The following is a 17502-nucleotide window of genomic DNA, read 5'->3' on the forward strand; positions in this document are numbered from 1 at the left end:
CCCTCCCTCTCTCTCTCTCCCTCTCTCTCTCTCTCTCTCTCTCTCTCTCTCTTTCTCTCTCTCTGCCTCTGTCTGTCGCTCTCAAATAAATAAATAAAAATAACAAAAAAAAATTAAAAAAAAAAAGACCCAGCCTCAAACAAGGTGGAAGGCAAGGGACTAATGCGCACCCATAGACACACCCCAACTAAATAACTAAATAAAATCATTGAAAAAATTTCAAATCCCTCCGTGTGACCAGTGACACACCACATTGGATAAGCGCAGCAAGGACAGGGAAGATATGGCTTGTCTCTATGTGCTTACTACCTACATCTCGGGACTGGTAGTAACAGCTCAGCAAAGGTTGAAAAGAGCAAAAATGAAATCGGGTGCAAACCAATCCCATAGTTCTGTAGGTGCACCAAGTAGTGTAAGTGTAGCAGACAGCAAGCAGGTCAGATGTGGGGGGATCTCTGGACTCAAGATTCCAGTTCCCATTTGTTTCGCGGGCTCCTCTCCTGGTGAGATGGGCCTTGTATTCCCTGCCAGCTCTATATTGCTGGTGATGTGTTCAATGGGACAATGAAAGGGAAATCCACCAAACACTACAAACAGAAGGTATGGCGTTGAACAGTGTCGGGCTGCTTCTGGAATCACGTTAGGAAGCATCAAGGGATCTGCTCAGACCTTCGGGGGGGGAGGGGGGGCTCAGGGAAGCTGGGCTCATCTACCCCTTTTAGCTTTAACACGCGGACCCTGCAATCTCCACGCAAGTCCGAGCCACCTGCGCCTCATAAACCTTGCCATTTGCATGCGCACGGGTGACCTTTCCTAGCCTGAGGCCACCGTTACCAGTACAGACCGCTGATTTGCAAGGAAGTGCTCTTAGCAACAGCCTGGGAGACGAAGCTGCGATGCTGGTGGCCTGCAAGGATAAAAGCGGCAGCGGCAAACCAAGGGGCCGGGGGAAGGAACCCCACGGTGAACAACCCCGACGGACGGATCGGAACCTGCAGTCCTCGATTTTGCACTCCGCTCGGTTTCCAAGATGTTCTGCGGACTCCAAGCCTCCGCTCGCTCCTCCCTCCCTCCGCGGCTGCCTTTTGTCTTTGAAAGCCGGGGTGGTGGAGGGGGAGGGACCGGCACTGGATTATTATCTGTGCGTGCAGGTGCTATTAAAGAGTCCAATTTGTGAACAATGGCCCTTCCCACGTTGTCCAAACAGAAAGATTGCTCCGCAGCTGTTCTTTGCGGAGCCCGGCCCCGCGCACCGCGCTGCAGCGGGCGGCGGAGGCTCCAGCTGTCCTCGGAGCGGAGCGAGGCTCGCCCGGGGGCCGCCCACCGCTGACAGCGCCCGGCCCGCCCGCAGCTGGTGCCGAGCGCTCCCCTGGGGAGGAGCATCCTTCCGGTTCCGCGTCCCTGGGGACCTGAACACACACTGCAAAAGTTCGCCCAGGACCTCAAGTTCAAAGGACTGTGTTAAATGTGTGGCCCGGAGGTTCTGTAAGACGTGAGGGCAGTGGTCTTGAACCCACCAATTCTGCACTGAGGGAATGTCCCAGGACCACGTCGTTAGGAGCCTGTCTGAGCTCAGGCTTCATTCCACCCTTACGCTCGTGCCCTCAATAAAGCTGCTGGCAAGAGAAAAAAAAAAAAAAGTGCCCGAAAGATGAGCTGGGAAAATTTTTTTTAAAAAAAGGTTTCCAACCAGAAGTGATGCTTTCGGTTATCCTTCCTGAACTTTGCTTTCCTCCCACCCCTTTACACACAGAGCAACTCTCCAGTCTACACGCCCTCTTCCCCCGCCACGGTTCCCAAGCCAGCTCCTACTAGGGGTCTTGCAAGAGCCAGAGCGCTGCTGTCTCTCCTTCAAGGAAGAAGCATGTTTTACTCCTGGTATACAAAGCCCTCCAGTTCCCGCCGCTGTCCTGCTGGCGCCGGAATATCTGCGGGGCTGCCAGTCTCTCAAAACCTTCGCTGGCCTTCACACTCCGTTACTGGAGTCAGGATAACTCCTTCGCAAGGATGGCGAGTCGTCCCCCCCCCCCCCCAGGAGCAGAACTCCAGGAGCGCTTCCGGTCCTCTCTCTGCAACAAGGACCCAGAAAGCATCAACTGCTAACTCTTGCAGGGTGCAGCAGTCATGCTTGTGGGCCCTGGGACTTAGGCAGCCCCACAGATGCCATAACCCTTCCAAATCCCTGAAAAGTGACCACAGTCCTCTCTAAGCCTGTCCCCTGGGTTCATGGGTTTGGGTGCCCACGTCAAAACTGCAGACCTGAGTTTTGTAGGCTTCAGTTACGAACCGTACACGTTGCATCTGAGCGCAGAATTTTTCCTAAACTTATCCAGAAACCTCTGTCTCACTCACTCAAGTATGCAGTCCTAAAGTAAATTCAACATTTTCAAGACCTCTTCTTAACCCCGATTTCTGCTAATGGTGATGCACTCTAAAATGTTCAGTCATGTCTTTTATGGAGAATTAGGTCTCCCTTCCTAATTTGAAATTAAATAAAATGTATATGTTAAGAGCATAAAGCATTCTACAATTCCTTGTCTCTTCATTTTTTAAATTTATTTTTATTGATTTATTAGAGACAGAGAGAGATAGTAAGTGAGAGAGAATGGGTGCACCAGGGCCTCCAGCCACTGCAAACGAACTCCAGATACATGCACCACTATGTGCATCTGGCTTACGTGGGGCCTGGAGAATTTGAGCCTGGGTCCTTAGGCTTTGCAAGCAAGTACCTTAACCACTAAGCCATCTCTCCAGCCCTGTCTCTTCCTTTTTAATTAGAAAAAAAAAATCACTATTCCAAAGGTTGGGAGGATTTTTGTTTGTTTTTGTTGTGTGTGTGGTGTGTATGTGTGTGTTTTAACCCTGGGCTCAGTAGCTCAGTATCTCCTGGTTTGTTTTGGAATATCATTGAGTCTGAAGCAAAAACAAATGATGTGAACAAAAGTTCAAATCAGCTTCCTCAAGAGCACGCTGAGAATTGAAGAGATTTCAGTTTCTCAGGATTCATGGGAGTGATGTCCACCGCCCCCGCATTCCATAACAGGGCAGCAGCAGCATTTCACACAGGGCTAGGCTTCGGGAATACATGCGTCGCATGGGACTCCAGTCCACAGACTTCACAGCAGCAACAAGCCCCCGCGTGCACTGAGCTGGGTGAGTGGCTGCTGCCTAGGCCGCTGTCTCTGAAGCAGAGTTACACTGCCACAGGCAACCCAGGGGAGGGAAGGGGCTCTGGGTGCACATTAGGCTGGGGAACTACAAACTGGACACCGTGCAAATATTTATCTCCAGGGACCCCCTGAGAGACCTCTGGTGGAAGGAAAATGAATGTCTACACGTGTTTACTCATAATGACTTCCAACAACCCCATCTGAAAACAAGCCTAGCATTTCATTAAATAGGCTCTTCAGTTGCCGCCGAGCTGTGTAAATACATTATGAATAAAGGCACAGATCCTCGGTGCTGCCAGGATGGAGGTGTGCTGTTTGGATACATGATCCTTGTCTCCTAAACTGATCCCTTCCCTGAGGAGGCAGAAAGCAAGAATGTTGAAAGATTTCATTTCTCTTTCCGATGGAGTCACTGGGGAAGGGACTTATAGTCTGAAAGCACAGATGCTCGCGTTTACAGGTTGAGAGAGCAAAAAGTCGACAGAAGGAGAAAGGCCTTTATGAAGTGATTTAATGCCCTTGGCACTGGCCCTTGAGCTGAACAAGTAAGGGGCTGGTGTTACTAAGCTCAAGAACTGTCACAGAACCTGATGAAATGTGACTTCCAAAGGGTCTGTCTCCTCATCTGGTTGGAACAGCAAAGCTGCTGCTGGCTCTGAATCAGAACCGCCACCTCCCGCCCAACCCCACGGAGGAAGCCATCATGACCTAAGGCATCCCGAACACCCTGCGAGACCCCAGGGGAAGTCCAGGGTGCCACGCTCCTTCCACCAAGGACTTGATGCGGGAATAATGGCTCTCTTGGCGAAAGATCCTTCTCCAATGGAATTTCAAAGGGGAAAGCGGGGGGGGGGGGGGATTACCATGGGATTTTTTTTATAATCATGGAAAATGCTAATAAAAATTAAAAAATAAATAGATAAAATTTTTTTTAAAAAAAAGATCCTTCTCCATGTCATTAGTTTCCCTTCCCTTCCCCTCATGTCCCAACTCACCTGCAGCTAGGCAAGACATTGACTCAGAAAGGCAGGCTGCAGAGAGAGGCTAGCTCATGGCCATGCCTTAAAAAAAAAAAAAAAAACAAATGAAACCGGGCATGGTGGTGTACACCTTTAAGCCCAGCATTGGGGAGGCGGAGGTAGGAGGATCGCCAAGAGTTCAAGGCCACCCTGAGACTACATAGTGAATTCCAGGTCAGCCTGGGCTAGAGTGAGACCCTACCTTGAAAAACTAAAAAAAAAACATAGTGGTGCACACCTTTAATCCCAGGCAGAGGTAGGAGGATCGCCGTGAATTCAAGGCCACCCTGAGCGTACATTGTGAATTCCAGGTCAGCCTGGACTAGAGCAAGACTCTACCTGGAAAAATAAATAAATAAATAAAAGAAAGCCCTCATAAGTATATTTAACTCATAAACTTACTAGTCACCCAGAGACAGAAGAGGGCCAAAAAGGGGTGCAGGTGTGTTTGGGGCAAGATGGGAGAGGAGAGGCATGAGGCACTGGTGAAAGACTCTGTGAACCAGGAAATAGTTACTCTGCTCACCTCTGAATGCTTCTCCCAAGACGTCGCATGCAACTCTTGTGTCTCCAATAAAGATCCACATCACTTATGATGCCAAGTCCCACAAGCACCCCATATTACCTGCAGAGGAGCGCAGCAGAGGCAGCTGAGTATACAGGATCTCTAGAAGAAAAGTCAGTGGGGAGCAGCTGGCAAGCCAGACCCGAGCCAACAGAGGGCAGAGTGCCAGGACCAGGACACACCAGAGTCAGGCGATGCCAAACCCCAATGTGCCCAGGTTGAGAAGAGTTCGCCCGGAGCATGGTGGGTCCTTCCTGTACATTTGGTAATTTGGCCATCAGCTTCTTGTTGCTGGGAGGAAACACCTAACCAAAAGCAGCTTCTGGGAGGAAAGGGTTGTATTTAGGTTTTGACAGTTCTGAGGGGAAGCTTCACCATGGTGGAGAACAGAAACCAGGTCACACCATCACACGTCTGCTGCAGCAGAGAGAGAACAGCAAGCACTTGCTAGGTTTGAACACACAGTAGGACTGGTCTCCTCAACCCCAAGGTCCGCCCCCAACAATATACCTCCTACAGCAAGGTTCAATCTCCCAAAGACTCAGCCAGCTGGGGACTAAGCATGACCCGTAATCAAAACTACCTGAGGCTATGAGAGATATTTACATTCAAACCACCAGTCATGTCGAGAGATGGCATTGGCCCAAGCGAAACCCTACCCAGCCCTGCCTGATGGAGTTCGCAGGTGGTACTGGGACCTGTGCCATTCACCTCTGTCTTTGTACCTCAGGCACAATGCCTCAGCCCCCCACCTTTACCACTTGGATTTCAAGGCAGGGCATAGTCTCACCCTACAAGAGCAATATCCCAGAAAGAGCTCAAAGTGTTTCCCACCCAGCCCAGACCTTAGCCTGTCCCTCCCTGTTATGATTGCTGCTCGCATCCAGCCACGCTGATGTGATTGTGCCAAGACAGCTCTGAAAATGGACTGAGAGGGAGGAACACTCCCTGAGAGTCTCAACACTCAATCACCCTCTCCCCAGCTCTGAGGCTCCCGAGATAGCACTCCCATTAGCATGATTTGCAGCCAGCTTATTAACCAAACCCCACTGCTTCTGGCTTGTATTCAGGCCTCGATACAAAGCAATGAGTAAAAGCTGTTTTCCCCACAGCGGTATCTCGCCTCCTTGGCAGGTGGCAGAGGGTGATGTATAGAAGAGCTGGCATCTCCTCCTCCCTCTTGGAAAGGAATTCAGCACACAGCACCCCTTGTCAGCCAGCCCACCAGCCAACTGACTCTCTGGGGCAGCGGTGGGCTGAGCATCAAGGCTGGCTCCAGCTGCCAGGTAGAGGAATGAGCCCCGTGAAGCCCAGGACCCCACACTGGCTCTGCCCACTCTTAGAGTGTGCCACAGTCAGCTGCGCATGGCTGGGATGAGCTTCCAAACCAGGCACAGTTTATGGGGGGGGAAGAAGGGATTTATTGAAGCTTACGGATGCTGGGGAAGTTCCATAATGGCGGACGAAGCTGGTCCCCTTTCACAGGTCCATGCAGAGAAAGAAGAGCCATAACCAGCAGCACAAATAAACGCAGTCTAGGAACCCCAGGCAGAGCTCAAGGCCTCTTCATATCTTAGGCAGGAATTCAGATCCACCCCCACATCTTAGGGCTGGACCCTAGGATCCCACCCAGTGATACCACTGCCAGCCGGGTAGCTGGAAATCCAAGAAGCTTTAATAAAACTCCTGAATCTATTGGGGGACATCCATTCAAACCACCACAGAGTGTGAGTTCCCAGGTAGCCTCTGCCTCGGAGGGCCATGGTCTATACTTCAGCCCTCAAATGATCCTCCCTTCCACCCATCCTTATGTGTAATCAATTACATTGAAATGTCCTTGGAACTTCCTTCTAATGTCTTCTTTAAAAGCCTTTCAGTTCTATTAAAACAGCCCCATCATCTATTCCTCCTTCTTTCATTGAAATACACACATCAGCACATTCCACGGGGCACAGAGCGACCAGTGTGGTAATAGAAGCCTTTCTTCTAAATCCTGAAACTTTTGGAATGTCTTTGCTTTTGCTATTGTTCGCTCTGTGTTCTTACAGAGACACTGCTCAAAAACTTTGGTGGCTCCTATTGGGAGCAGTTGGTCACACTGGGCCTCTATAGCACTTAGCATCTGGCCCAGGGTTGGCTCCCAGGATCTTTATGGTGGTGGGGGGGGCGGTCCAGAGCTGCAGTCTGACCAGGGGTACTAGGGGTCTCATGGGGCTGAAGGAAGGAAGGAATTCTGGTGTCCCTTGCCTTAACTGGGTTATGGTTCTTTTCAGGTTCCAGCCAGCTTTCTACCACTCAGCAGACTTATCGGAAAAAAAGAGTTCCTCAGTACCACACTGTCACCATGAGCCACCGCAAGAAACTACCACAAAACGAGCCCTACAAATATCCTGGCATTTAAGACCTAATTCTACCTCAGATCACCAGGCCCCGTGGAATGGACGTTGTCAGATTTAGCTAAGTCAAAAACAATACTCCAACTAAATTCAAATTTCAGATAGGTAATGAATAAATTTTAAAATAAGTCTCATGCAATATTATGAGTTATCCTAAAATATTATTTGTTGTTCATGTGGAATTCAGAGTTAATTTGGACTTTTACCTGGCAACTCTACAAGGACCCAATACAGCACTACTCCCTTCAAAACCAAGCCAGCCTAGTAAAGGTCAGAAGCTATCCCACAGACGGTGACTAGGATTTCATCAAGCCAGCTGGTCTGCAAATCAAGATGCAGAGGATTCTTACTGGATCTACCTCAGAAGCCCTCATTGGGATCTGGTAGGAGTAATGTCCCATCAGGAGATGCCAGAGCAAAGCAGCCCCAACCCCCAAAAGCCTTCACGGAGTCAGACACACCTATGTTACATTGGTGTCTAGCTACGATGGCCCTCCTGGCTCCTGTTCACGGATAACTGGTAATGCCTTTCTTTGGGAGACAGGGAACCCCTTCCTGTTCCCACCCACTGCCTGGTTTGAACAAAGCAACCGAGAGTAGCCTCCAGCTGGGGGAGAAGATGAAAAAAAGATGCAGTTATGTAGCTAAAAAGTAATTATACTAGATGCCAGAACAAGTTCACGCTCGTGAATGCCAGCCCTAACCAATGTTTTCAATGTTCAAGTGTGAACATGTTACTGAAATCTAGATGTCATTTCAAAACAAGATTCAGAGAGAGCAGCAAATGGGGGTTCCGGACACCAAATTATTTTCCTTCCTTCTTGCTCTGCAGAGAAACAAACCCTGCTCATATTTCCATGTCCCCTTCTATGGCTAGCCTGTCCCACTACCCTGAGGCATCCTGAGCCCACCGGACCAGCAGAGCAGTGACCCTCACCCCAGATTCCTCAAGCAATTGTGAAACCAAAATTTCTACAATCCCTTCTACCTGACAACCATCTCTAAGCTGTCCATACCATACACTGACGAAATGCAACACCTGGTTTTGCAAGAACTCAAGAACCTAACGGTCTGAGCCTGACTTTCTCTAAAACAAGAAAAAATCCCAGGCCACCACGTGTGTACAAGGCGGCCCCTCCAATTTCCTAACAGCTTGGCATACTTGGATAACCCTGAGAGCAGTGATTCTCATAGAGAAAGCCTACCCTCCATCCAAAAAGACATGAATAAACGGGAGGATGCCTATGTATTTGCAATAATAACTAATAGTTAAAAGCTTCTCTCACTCTCTCTCTCTCTCTCTCTCTCTCTCTCTCTCTCTCTTTCTCTCTCTAAAAATTTAAAAATTTTTAAAGAGCTAAAGAGATGGCTTAGTGGTTAAGACATTCACCTGTGAAGCCTAAGGACCCATGTTCGACTCTCCAGATCCCATGTAAGCCAGTTGCACAAAAGGTGAGGCAACTGCAAGGTTACACATGCCCACAAAGTGACGCAAGCATTGGAGTTCTATTGCAATGGCTGAGGCCCTCGTAGCCCAATTCTTTCTCTCCCACTCTCTTTCTTTCTCTCTCTCTCTAAAACTATATATAAAATTTTTAAAAATTAAAACTGCTAATACTAGGCACTGTTTTGAAGTGTTTACATACAGTATTTCATTTATGCCTCAGTCATCCCACAAGGTCAATTGGGAAGGTACGGGAAGACAGGGGTGAGCCCAAGTCAGGGGTGGTAGGGTTGCAGCTCAGATCCAAGCGCACCAACTCCAGAATCAACCCTGAAATCACTCCACACAGTTCTGAGCCCTGGGGTGGCCAAGCTCTCGGTCATCACTTTAGACACCATTGGCACTCTCTCTTCCCACGGGGACCTGAGACCGTGTTGGGAATTAGGAGAAACAATTATCAAGTCAAAGCTATCACCTTGCCATTCCCAACAGTCTGTACAGGGCACACATGCTGTGGGACCGTAGGCCAACACTAATAAAATTACATCTTGGTGTGACTCTTTCTTGTTAAATCCTTTTCCAGGGAAAGCACCAGAAGGATCAAGTTGGACAACAAAACACCTACAGCCCCTGAAGGACATCAGAAGGGGACAGTACTGTGTGGGGGTCTTGGACAAGGTAGGTGTTAAACAGATGTTGATCTATTGACATGGGTCAACTCGAAAGAACGTTTGTTACTCTTCCCCTGTCTTCCACCCCAGCGCTGTGGTTTAAGTATTCCCCAAGACTTCTTTAATCCCTGTGGTGCAAAGCACAAATTCACGTGTTCAATCTTGACCCGACAATGAGGATTAGAGGTCTGGGAGGTGGCCTTGGGAAGGTGGTTAGGATGAAGTAAGATCACTGAGGCAGCGTCTCTGCCAGTGAATCTTGGTAGTCATGAAAAAAGAGGAGAGAGGACAGGAGAGATGGCTCCGTGGGTAAGAGAGCTTGCTGTGCAAGCATAAGGACCCGAAAAGGGTTGGTTTTCCCTGAATTAGATTCCACCAGCACCCTCATAAACGGCTGGACATGGTAACACTTGCTTGTAAACCCAGCCCTGTGGGTAGGAAAGACTGGATAATAGCTAGGGCTCATTGGCTAGCCAGTCTGACCAAAAAAAAATAAAAGCAGCTCTGAGTTCAATGAGGACTGTCTTAAGGAAACATGGGGATGTGTGATGGAGGAAGATACCCAGTGTTCTCCTCTGGCCTCTGGGGCTCACAGCATCTCCTGCATACACACATGCAAACACTACACACCACACACACTTCACACCACATCACATATGCTGCACAAAAAAAAATAAATAAATAAACAAATAAAGAGGGGAGAGACCAGAAGAGAGACACACATACACTCTTGGACCCCTCTTGCCATGTGATGCTCTCCATTGCCTTGGTACCCTGCTAACAAGAAGGCCATCACCAGTTGCAGCCCCTTGAACTTAGACCTTCAAATCCATAAAGCAAAATAAACCTCTTTTTTTCCAAACCTCACCCAGTATACAGTACTCTGTGTTATTGGCCACAGAAAAGCTGGACTTGCTAGGCAGGTGAACTTCAAAAGGTCATTCCTTCATCAGACAGGCTTAATTGGATCCTGCCACAGTAAGGTGTCCCCTGGGGATGGTGATAGATTCCCCCCCACACACACAAAAAAAAATGAGGCAGTGCCAAGCTGATCAGTGGGAACAGCACAGTCTATCAGGAAATTCTGTGTATGGTGCGTTTGAAAGGTAAGCACATGGGTATTTGTTGCCACTTATAAGCCCGGCCTCTCACAGCTCTATAGGTCAGACGCCTAGACACAGAGCTGGGTTCTCTGCCCAGATCTCATGAGGGGCCCTATGTCTTCCCCTCAATTTCTTGTAAGACAGGTCTCTACTTCCTGGCTGGCTGTCAGCTGTGGCTGTCTTAGCGCGTACAGACCCTCCGTAACCCTGGCCTCACAGCTTTCATCTGCAAGCCATAAATGCAACGGCAAATGCTTCCTTGGCTTCAAATCTGACTTTCCCCTTGGCAACCAGCCCGAGAAAGCTCTGATTGTAAAGGTCGCAACAGACTGGGCCATGTCCACCAAGATACTCTCTGTTTTGTCACAACCTATCATTGGTTCTGCCAACATTCAGAGACAGGGGATACAGGAAGATGTGGGTCACTGAGGACCATCTTAGGATTCTGTCTGCTACATTTTCGGAACATTGGGGAGAAATGGTGTCTTCTCCACCATGGGCTGCAGCTCCCCAGGACCCACTGGACTAGAAGGGAAAACAAGAACACTTGGCCTCTTAAAGTGTGACAAGGAAGAACTGTCCTAGACAAACCCAATGGGGAAACAATACTTGGTGATATGAAAGGATCATAACCTTCCCTGAGTCCTGCCTTGAGTAGCAAGGTCCATTAAAGACTGATGTAGCGTCTCCTTTATACTAATAGATCCTCCCCTCACCACTAAACCATGTCAAAGATGAAATTAAATGAATAGAAACCAAATGCTAAGCCACTTATTTTTTTAAAACATTTTTTTATTTATTTGAGAGAAAGAGAGAATGGGTGCACCAGGGCCTCCAGCCACTGTAAACAACCTCCAGCTGCATGGACCCCCTTGTGCATCTGGCTAACATGGGTCCTGGGGAATCAAGCCTCAAACCAGGGTGCTTAGGCTTCACAGACAAGTGCTTAACTGCCAAGCCATCTCTCCAGCCCGGCTTTGAAAGCCAAGAAGGCCCCACGGAAAGGCATCTACAGCCTCAAGAAGATGCGCACGTCACCCACCTTCTGGCCACCCAATGAATGCAGCCTCTGGAGGCAGCCTGAATTACCGGGAAGAGCGCCCCCAGGAGAAGCAAGCTTGACCACTGTGCCACCATCAAGAACCCCCACCCACCGAGTTGGCCATGAAAAAGACAGAAAACGACCACACACTGGTGCTCATTGTGGACGTCAAGGCTAACAAGCACCAGACCAGACAAGCTGAGAAGAAACTCTGTGACACTGATGTGGCCAAAGCCAATGACCTGATCAGGCCTGATGGATAGAAGAAGGCATACACTCAGCTGCCTCCCCATTATCATGCTTTGGATGTTGTCAACAAAATGGGGAGCATCTAAACTGAATCCAGCTGGTTAGTTCTAAATATACTTGTTTCAAAGCCAGGCATGGTGGCACACGCCTTTAATCCCAGCACTAGGGAGGCAGAGGTAGGAAGATCACCGTGAGTTCAAGGCCACCCTGAGACTACATAGTGAATTCCAGGTCAGCCTGGGCTAGAGTGAAATCCTACCTCGAAAAAAATAAATAAATAGTATTCGTTGTATTGTGTGTATTTCAAATAAAAGTTTGTGATATCAATAAAACCATGTAAAACATATAATGTATAATTTGAAATCAAGTGCCAAGATTTATCAAATTTACCAGATCACTTAGCAATTTAGGGAGATACAAAGAATAGATTATTTTGATGGATTCTACTTTCTAAAGTTACATTAAGCAAAACCCAGGCCAACGTTCTATAAAATCCTACCTACTTGGCAGGCCTTAAATGTACCTTAGAGAAATATATTATGATCTAGGACCATAAAAGAAGTGTACTGCTCAGCAAGAATACCCAAAGCTCTCCTATAGGTTAGAAAACCGAGCATGTTCAAGGCCACTGGGGACACTCAGAACAAAACACAAAAGAGGAATCCTGGCATTACTAAGCTTAGAGCTTTCCTTATTCTTCCAAGCAAAAGAGAGTGTTAAAAAGAAGAAGGAGGAGGAGGAGGAGGAGGAGGAGGGGGAGGAGGAGGGGAGGAAGAAGAAGAAAGAAGGAAGAAGCCGGGTGTGATGGTGCATGCCTTTAATCCCAGTTCTCACACACTTGAACTCACGGTGATCCTCCTACCTCTGCCTCCTGACTGTTGTGATTAAGGATGTGCACCACCACACCTGGAAAGCCAAATCTTTTTTTTTTTTTTTTTTTTCCTTTGAGGTAGGGTCTCATTGTAGCTCAGGCTGACCTAGAATTCACTGTGTAGTCTCAGGGTGGCTTTGAACTCACAGTGATCCTCCTACCTCTGCCTCCCGAGTGCTGGGATTAAAGGCATGTGCCACCATGCCCAGCTTAAGCCAAATCTTTTGATTCTAACAAAACCCAAATACATTAGGTTTTCATGATCTTAAGTTGCATGTTTTTCAAATATGAGTACTATTTTACCCAATCTTTCTGGTTTTCCCCATTTTCCGTCAAGAACAGTGGTGTATGCCTATAATTCCAGCACTTGAGAGGCTGAAAGAGGAGGATCTCAAGTTTGAGACCACCCTAAGGTACAGAACGGAATCCTGAGGGGGGAAAGCTTACACATTTACATGCTTACATATTACATATTATAGAAATATTTACATATTTCTGCTGCCTTCAATTAGGTGCCACCATGTGGCATTCGTTCTATGCCCATGAAATGTGAATGTCTGCAAGGGTGCAACTGCCAAGTGAAAGCCTAAAGTCAGGACATGTTCTGCCACAGCCCACTGCTGAGGTGATCGAAGCTAGTCAACAAGCCCCTCAGCTCTGACACCTGTAATGAAGTGTAGCCAAGTTAAAAATGCATAAAGTATACCAGAAAATTTAGAAGTTATCCATCAAGGGGCACTATCACCAAAATGAAAAGACAAGGCACCAAATGAGAGGGAATATTCTCAGATCATATATGTAATAAGGCTCTATAAACTAAAATCTGTAATTTGCTAAAACTCAACAGCAAGATCACAAGTAACTCAGTTAAAAACAAACAAGAGGACTAGGGATATAGATCAGTGTTATAGGTCTAGTCTGCACAATTTGACTTCCAACATATACACAGAGAGAGAGAGAGAGAGAGAGAGAGAGAGAGAAACAAGAGTATTTGAGTGGATATTTCTTGAAAGAAGATAACAATGGCTAACAAACTCATGAACATTAATCAATATGGAATCATAATTCAAAACTACTTCACATCTATTAAGAACTGCCATCAAAAATTTTTTTAAGAAAAGGCTGGAGAAATGGCTTAACAGTTAAGGCACTTGCCTGCAAAGCCAAAGGGCCAAGGTTCGATTCCTGATAACCCACATAAGCCAGATGTACAAGGTGGTACATGTGTCTAGAGTTTGTTTGCAGAAGCTGGTGTTCCTGGCACATCCATTCTCTCTCAAATAAATAAATAAAAATAAAAATAGTTTTAAAAAGACAAACAGCTAGGCATGGTGGTGCACGCCTTTAATCCCAGCACTCGGGAGGCAGAGGTAGGAAGATCACTATGAGTTCGAGGCCATCCTGAGACTACAGAGTGAATTCCAAGTCAGTCTGTGCTAGAGTGATATCCTACCTTGAAAACCAAAAAAAAAAAAAGAAAGAAAGAAAGAGAGAGAGAGAAAAAAAGGTAAACAACTGGGCTGGAGAAATGGCTCAGCAGCCAAGGTGCTTGCCTACAAAGCCAGATGCACAAAAAGAAGCATGCATGTGGAGTTTGTTTGCAACACCTGGAGGCACTGGCACACCAATTCTCTCTGTCTGTCTCTCTTCTCTCTATCTCCCTCTGCTTGAAAAAAAGTAAATGACATTATTTTTTAAAAATTTTTTAAAGATAAACAACTATTGGAGAGGAAGTGGAGGAATTGGAATCTTTATGCATTGCTGGTAGGAATGTAAAATACTACAGCCATTGTGGACAATGCTTCAGCAGCTCATCAAAATGTTAAACACAGTTATCTTATGACCTGGCAATTTCATTCTTAGGTATATACTTAAGAAAACTGAAAACACAAATTTACACAAAACGTACATGTGCATGTTCAAAGCAGCATTGTTTATAATACCCAGATGTCTACCCAATAAATATGTAGATAAATAAATTTGGTATCTTCATGTATTGAATGTTGTTCTATAATTTAAAAAAAAAATAAGGAATGAGCTGGAGAGATTGCTTAGTAGTTAAGGGCACTTGTTTGTAAAGCCTGGCTGACTACCTGGGTTCAATTTCCCAGTATTCATGTAAAGCCAGACATACAATGTGGTACATGAGTCTGGAGTTTGTTTGCAGAGGCAAGAGGCCCTGGCCTACTCATACCCTCTCTCCAAATAAATAATTAATATAAAGCTGGGCGTGGTGGTGCATGTCTTTAATCCCAGCACTCGGGAGGCAGAGGTAGGAGGATTGCCGTGAGCTCGAGGCCACCCTGAGACTCCGTAGTGAATTCCAGGTCAGCCTGGGCTAGAGTGAGACCCTGCCTCGGAAAAAAAAAAAGTAATTAATTAATTAATATTTTGTAAAGGATGAAATCTTGTTACATACTAAAAATGGATTCGCCTTAAAAATGTTATTTCAGGTAAAAGAAACCACATATGAAAATATCCAGAATAGGTAAATCACTAGAAAAGGCAGATAAGTGATTATTTGGACTAGTAGATAAGGAAAAACCCTACTCATGACAAGAGAGTTTTTTTGTTTGTTTGCTTGTTTGTTTTTAAGGTGATTAACATGTTCTGGAATTGGATAGAGGATAAATTAGATTGTATAGCTATGTAAATCTACAAAAACACACTTAACTATATACTTGAAAATGGCATATTATGCTGGCATGTAATTTATCTCAATAAAATGTTTTCCTAAGGAATCCACAAAAGTGGGCTGGGGGTGTTGCTTAGTGGTAGAGTGTTTGTACAGCTTTTACAAGGGCCCTGGGTTTGAGCCCCAACATGGCAGGGGAGGAGGAAGAAAAGAGGGATAGTGGAGGAGGGAGAGAGAAAGGGAAGGAAGGAAGGAAGGAAGGAAGGAAGGAAGGAAGGAAGGAAGGAAGGAAGGAAGGAAGGAAGGAAGGGGAAAGGAAGGGGGAAGGAAGGAAGGAAGAAAAGTAGACAGAAAGATACACACATCAAAAATGAAACCTCAGGCTGGGCATGGTGGCACCTGTCTTTAATCACAGTACTTGGGAGGCAGAGGTAGGAGGATCGCCATTCAAGGCTACCCTGAGAATACATAGTGAATTCCAGGCCAGCCTGGGCTAGAGAAAACCCTACTTCAAAAAAAACAAAGAAACAAAAATAAGAAAGAAACCTCAGTCAGCCTGGTTCACTGAGTGACCTCAATTAGCAAACCTCTCTTAACTTCTCAGTTACTACATATTCCTCTTACAAGAGACAAGCTTTTATGGACCCCTAAAGCTCATTTAAATTATTTTCATGGGCTGGGAGAGCTTAGTGGTGCATCACTAGCTTCCCACATGTGAAGCCCTAGGTTCAATCCCCACTAGCACAAAACAAAAACATAAATTATTTTCATTATTATGCTACTTAAATACATGCAAATATAAGTTTCAGTTTAAGATCCTTGGATTTCTGCATGTAAGCAACTACAAAACCAAACTAAGCTTGCAAATTAAACATTCAAACCTACAAAAACCAGTAAAAATAGAGCTTTCACCATTAAACTGATATGAGAGGTGATTCTGTTAGCTGAAACTGAATCATGCCTGAATAGACATTGACAGCTGAGGCATAAGTCTCTCCTATCTGATTTACATAGCGTACCGTACTGTGAGAGCTCAATTTTCTTTCACTTCTCTAGGTTCAAACTACTTGCAATAACATTACTCACCTCGCTTTCACTTTGCACAAATGAATCTCATCAGCCTGTGACAAAGTAATTCTATTCCATACTAGTACAAAAACAAAAACGAGGCTGGAGGGATGGCCTTAGCAGTTAAGGTGCTTGCCTGCAAAGCCAAAGGACCCAGGTTCAGTTCCCTAGGACCCACATAAAGCCAGATGCAAAAGGTGGCACAAGTGTCTATAGTCCATTTGCAGTGGTTGGAGGCCCTGGCATGCCCATTCTCTCCCTCCCTCTTTATCTCTCTCTCTCTCTCTCTCTCTCAAATAAATAAATAAAAATAAAAGACATTTTTAAAGCCAAAAACTTAAAACTATGGGCAAGGAAATATGTTTATATACTAATATAATGGCTGTTTAAGTTACCTAGAATTATTTATAAATTTTTCTCTGTCAAAACCAAATGGCTCCTTTTTTAAAGCTATTCCCTAACAAAATCCTGTATCTCTACATATTGCATACTTTTTCCTGGGAAGACACGAACAAATGTCTCTTCACCCCAGAAAGAAGAGCAACAAGACTAAAGAAATGATTCTACCCAAGTCCAGTTTATAAGCAGTACTTGTACAAGAACATGGTGAGAAGCTACTTACGTGAGGGTGAGTGACCCAAAGGCCCACCCAGACATGGGCAATGACTCACAGAAGCCACGACCACAGAGCTCCCACCGAACGTCCAGGCACCTCTCCTGAAAGGTCTCCTCCTCCTTGGAAGTTGCTTGCTGTGTATTGAACTTGGGAAGGAATCTGCTAACTTTGTGAGTCTCCAAGAGGGAGGGTTCGATTCTGAAGAAATGGCTACACAACACAGACAATACATTTGCTGTGGCGATACATCTCTGGTTGTCAATGTGACAGGGGTAACACTCACCATGGAGACAAATCTCTGGCTATGACTGTGAGGAATTTTCTGGACTGTGGGCAGCACCATCCCACGGGCTGGGTTCCTGGACTGTGTGAAGGGAGAAAGCTAGCTGGGCACCAGCATTCCCTGCTCTCTACTCCTTGACTGTGATGATGCCAGCTTTCTGCTCCTGCTTGCTTTCCCTGCCGTACAAGACTTCTCCTCTACACTGCAAGCTGCAAATAAACCCGCTCCTTCCTTAAGCTGCTTCCCACCAAGAATTTCATCCCAGCCATGCGAAAGTAAGTGATACATTTGCTGACCCGTGAAGTCTCATGGGTCCAGATCTGAGAAACTGTATCACTGGCTTTCAAGTTTACATCAGCAGCAGAATGAG

At 46.2% G+C, this 17502-nt stretch overlaps 1 protein-coding gene across 1 annotated transcript; it reads left to right on the plus strand.

Annotated features, from left to right (window-relative positions):
- Window positions 1-896: 896 nt before the first annotated feature.
- On the plus strand, window positions 897-11673 carry LOC123460234 (60S ribosomal protein L23a-like). The gene is made up of 3 exons (XM_045148372.1): window positions 897-963; window positions 1208-1390; window positions 11510-11673. Exons 1-3 carry the CDS (start codon window positions 897-899, stop codon window positions 11671-11673), a joined length of 414 nt encoding a protein of 137 aa, XP_045004307.1.
- The last annotated feature ends 5829 nt before the right edge of the window (window positions 11674-17502 follow it).

The sequence above is a fragment of the Jaculus jaculus genome, chromosome 4 (assembly GCF_020740685.1).
Source record: "Jaculus jaculus isolate mJacJac1 chromosome 4, mJacJac1.mat.Y.cur, whole genome shotgun sequence".
NCBI lineage: Eukaryota > Metazoa > Chordata > Mammalia > Rodentia > Dipodidae > Jaculus > Jaculus jaculus.